The 5,000-nt window shown below is 46.6% G+C and overlaps 1 protein-coding gene across 1 annotated transcript in view; it reads left to right on the top strand.

Annotated features, from left to right (window-relative positions):
- The window catches only part of LOC135532529 (oxysterol-binding protein-related protein 3-like), a 70,247-nt gene that overhangs the window by 21,266 nt on the left and 43,981 nt on the right, over positions 1–5,000 (top strand). Inside the window, exon 8 of the mRNA XM_064960007.1 lies at positions 4,033–4,128. Within this exon, the coding sequence (XP_064816079.1) occupies positions 4,033–4,128 (96 nt within the window). The remainder of the gene's footprint in view (positions 1–4,032; positions 4,129–5,000) is intronic.

Below are 5,000 nucleotides of genomic sequence, written 5' to 3'. Positions count from 1 at the left end.
CTGTGGAACGCTTTGGAGACCTTGTAGAGTCAACATGGGCCAGCATCCCTGTGGAACGCTTTGGACACCTTGTAGAGTCAACATGGGCCAGCATCCCTGTGGAATGCTTTGGACACCTTGTAGAGTCAACATGGGCCAGCATCCCTGTGGAGCGCTTTGGACACCTTGTAGAGTCAACATGGGCCAGCATCCCTGTGGAGCGCTTTGGACACCTTGTAGAGTCAACATGGGCCAGCATCCCTGTGGAACGCTTTGGACTCCTTGCAGAGTCAACATGGGCCAGCATCCCTGTGGAACGCTTTGGACACCTTGCAGAGTCAACATGGGCCAGCATCCCTGTGGAACGCTTTGGACACCTTGCAGAGTCAACATGGGCCAGCATCCCTGTGGAACGCTTTGGACACCTTGCAGAGTCAACATGGGCCAGCATCCCTGTGGAACGCTTTGGACACCTTGTAGAGTCAACATGGGCCAGCATTCCTGTGGAACGCTTTGGACACCTTGTAGTATCAACATGGGCCAGCATCCCTGTGGAACGCTTTGGACACCTTGTAGAGTCAACATGGGCCAGCATCCCTGTGGAACGCTTTGGACACCTTGTAGAGTCAACATGGGCCAGCATCCCTGTGAAACGCTTTGGACACCTTGTAGAGTCAACATGGGCCAGCATCCCTGTGGAACGCTTTGGACACCTTGTAGAGTCAACATGGGCCAGCATCCCTATGGAACGCTTTGGACACCTTGTAGAGTCAACATGGGCCAGCATCCCTGTGGAACGCTTTGGACACCTTGTAGAGTCAACATGGGCCAGCATCCCTGTGGAGCGCTTTGGACACCTTGTAGAGTCAACATGGGCCAGCATCCCTGTGGAGCGCTTTGGACACCTTGTAGAGTCAACATGGGCCAGCATCCCTGTGGAACGCTTTGGACACCTTGTAGAGTCAACATGGGCCAGCATCCCTGTGGAACGCTTTGGACACCTTGTAGAGTCAACATGGGCCAGCATCCCTGTGGAACGCTTTGGACACCTTGTAGAGTCAACATGGGCCAGCATCCCTGTGGAACGCTTTGGACACCTTGTAGAGTCAACATGGGCCAGCATCCCTGTGGAACTCTTTGGACACCTTGTAGAGTCAACATGGGCCAGCATCCCTGTGGAACGCTTTGGACACCTTGTAGAGTCAACATGGGCCAGCATCCCTGTGGAACGCTTTGGACACCTTGTAGAGTCAACATGGGCCAGCATCCCTGTGGAACGCTTTGGACACCTTGTAGAGTCAACATGGGCCAGCATCCCTGTGGAACGCTTTGGACACCTTGTAGAGTCAACATGGGCCAGCATCCCTGTGGAACGCTTTGGACACCTTGTAGAGTCAACATGGGCCAGCATCCCTGTGGAGCGCTTTGGACACCTTGTAGAGTCAACATGGGCCAGCATCCCTGTGGAACGCTTTGGACACCTTGTAGAGTCAACATGGGCCAGCATCCCTGTGGAACGCTTTGGACACCTTGTAGAGTCAACATGGGCCAGCATCCCTGTGGAACGCTTTGGACGCCTTGAAGAGTCAACATGGGCCAGCATCCCTGTGGAACGCTTTGGACACCTTGTAGAGTCAACATGGGCCAGCATCCCTGTGGAACGCTTTGGACACCTTGTAGAGTCAACATGGGCCAGCATCCCTGTGGAACGCTTTGGACACCTTGTAGAGTCAACATGGGCCAGCATCCCTGTGGAACGCTTTGGACACCTTGTAGAGTCAACATGGGCCAGCATCCCTGTGGAACTCTTTGGACACCTTGTAGAGTCAACATGGGCCAGCATCCCTGTGGAACGCTTTGGACACCTTGTAGAGTCAACATGGGCCAGCATCCCTGTGGAACGCTTTGGACACCTTGTAGAGTCAACATGGGCCAGCATCCCTGTGGAACGCTTTGGACACCTTGTAGAGTCAACATGGGCCAGCATCCCTGTGGAACGCTTTGGACACCTTGTAGAGTCAACATGGGCCAGCATCCCTGTGGAACGCTTTGGACACCTTGTAGAGTCAACATGGGCCAGCATCCCTGTGGAGCGCTTTGGACACCTTGTAGAGTCAACATGGGCCAGCATCCCTGTGGAACGCTTTGGACACCTTGTAGAGTCAACATGGGCCAGCATCCCTGTGGAACGCTTTGGACACCTTGTAGAGTCAACATGGGCCAGCATCCCTGTGGAACGCTTTGGACGCCTTGAAGAGTCAACATGGGCCAGCATCCCTGTGGAACGCTTTGGACACCTTGTAGAGTCAACATGGGCCAGCATCCCTGTGGAACGCTTTGGACACCTTGTAGAGTCAACATGGGCCAGCATCCCTGTGGAACGCTTTGGACACCTTGTAGAGTCAACATGGGCCAGCATCCCTGTGGAACGCTTTGGACGCCTTGAAGAGTCAACATGGGCCAGCATCCCTGTGGAACGCTTTGGACACCTTGTAGAGTCAACATGGGCCAGCATCCCTGTGGAACGCTTTGGACACCTTGTAGAGTCAACATGGGCCAGCATCCCTGTGGAACGCTTTGGACACCTTGTAGAGTCAACATGGGCCAGCATCCCTGTGGAACGCTTTGGACACCTTGTAGAGTCCATACCCTGATGAACTGAGGCTGTTCTGAGGGCCAAACAGGTTGTACCTCAATACAAGGTGTTCCTAATGTTTGGTTTACTCAGTAACAATGGACAGCCGACTTCAACTTTAATCTAGTCTGTAGACTAATGATGGTAGTAATCTAGTCTGTAGACTGATGATGTAGGCTGAGGATGGTAGTAATCTAGTTTGTAGACTGATGATGGTAGTAATCTAGTTTGTAGACTAATGATGGTAGTAATCTAGTCTGTAGACTGATAATATAGGGTTGATGATGGTAATAATCTAGTCTGTAGACTGATGATGGTACTAATGTAGTCTGTAGACTGATGATGTAGACTGATGATGGTACTAATGTAGTCTGTAGACTGATGATGGTAGGCTGATGACAGTAGTAATCTAGTCTGTAGTCTGTAGACTGATGGTGTAGGGTGATGATGGTAGTAATCTAGTCTGTAGACTGATGGTGTAGGGTGATGATGCTAGTAATCTAGTCTGTAGACTGATGGTAGTAATCTAGTCTGTAGGGTGATGTTGGTAGTAATCTAGTCTGTAGACTGATGGTGTAGGGTGGTAACAGTAGTAACTAGTCTGTAGACTGATGGTGTAGGGTGGTAACAGTAGTAACTAGTCTGTAGACTGATGCTGTAGGGTGATGACGCTAGTAATCTAGTCTGTAGACTGATGATGGTAGTCTTTTGCCTACATGTTTTTCATCATGCCACGTATTCAAGTGATTGCAGCTATTTCCAAGAAGAGTCTACTTATAATAGCTGTGATATGTGGTGGTGTTTTCCTACTGACCCTAGTTGATTCCACTGACTGTAAGTCTCTCTGGAGAAGAGTGTCTGCTACAGTACATGACTCAGATGTAAATGTAGCAGACATGTTTATCATTCCGTCCAGATACAGTGTTAAAAGCTTGTCCTCTTTCATCATCTGATTCCACATTGTAAATGAAAGGCGTTTATTTACTTTGTAGTGTTCTTCAGGAATGCCAGGTTGATGAAGGTATTACTGAAACAAGCTGTACTTTTATAGTTACTGACGTAGAAGTGCACTTACTGGATATATCCCAAATGGCACCCTATTCCCTATATAGTGCACTGGTCAAAAATAGTTCACTATATAGGGAATATGGAGGCATTTAGGATGTATAGATAGTTACTGACATTAAAGCACTGCACTCAGTGACAGGAGGAATTTTAAGACTTCTCTTGAAGTTGTTTTGAATTATCTTGTATCTTTTCAGTTCTCTGCTTAATATAGAACACATCATTTTCTCTATCAGTCATTCCTTAAAATAAACTTTTTTCTCTTTCTCTTTCTCTCTCTCTCTCTCTCTCTCTCTCTCTCTCTCTCTCTCTCTCTCTCTCTTTCTCTCTCTCTTCTATTTTATTCTATTCAGGCTTCTACATTTGACACTCCCAAAAAGGAAAAAAGGCCCCCAAGGAAATGGCGTGGTTCTAAAAACTATGGCAAAGATGTGAAAACAACACTGCAGGTGCTGTAAAAGGAAACATAGTCAGTTGAAATGTTTGAATAGTCTCCTTTTAAAAAACCCGTTTACGTGGGTTAAGACCTTCGGGTCGAAACGTTGCACAAGGGAACTGGGGGAACATTCATCAGTGTGTCTGTTCTTTATTTCATGGATAGTCATCAGTGTGTGTCTGTTCTTTATTTCATGGATAGTCATCAGTGTGTCGTGTTCTTTATTTCATGGATAGTCATCAGTGTGTCTGTTCTTTATTTCATGGATAGTCATCAGTGTGTCTGTTCTTTATTTCATGGATAGTCATCAGTGTGTCTGTTCGTTATTTCATGGATAGTCATCAGGGTATCTGTTCTTTATTTCATGGATAGTCATCAGTGTGTCTGTTCTTTGTCATGGATAGTCATCAGTGTGTCTGTTCTTTATTTCATGGATAGTCATCAGTGTGTCTGTTCTTTATTTCATGGATAGTCATCAGTGTGTCTGTTCTTTATTTCATGGATAGTCATCAGTGTGTCTGTTCTTTATTTCATGGATAGTCATCAGTGTGTCTGTTCTTTATTTCATGGATAGTCATCAGTGTGTCTGTTCTTTATTTCATGGATAGTCATCAGTGTGTCTGTTCTTTATTTCATGGATAGTCATCAGTGTGTCTGTTCTTTATTTCATGGATAGTCATCAGTGTATCTGTTCTTTATTTCATGGATAGTCATCAGTGTATCTGTTCTTTATTTCATGGATAGTCATCAGTGTGTCTGTTCTTTATTTCATGGATAGTCATCAGTGTGTGTCTGTTCTTTATTTCATGGATAGTCATCAGTGTGTGTCTGTTCTTTATTTCATGGATAGTCATCAGTGTGTCTGTTCTTTATTTCATGGATAGT

This window comes from Oncorhynchus masou, unplaced genomic scaffold (genome assembly GCF_036934945.1).
Source record: "Oncorhynchus masou masou isolate Uvic2021 unplaced genomic scaffold, UVic_Omas_1.1 unplaced_scaffold_1896, whole genome shotgun sequence".
Classification (NCBI taxonomy): domain Eukaryota; kingdom Metazoa; phylum Chordata; class Actinopteri; order Salmoniformes; family Salmonidae; genus Oncorhynchus; species Oncorhynchus masou.
Note: the sequence above shows the minus strand (reverse complement) of the source record. Positions and strands in the feature narration are given on the sequence as shown.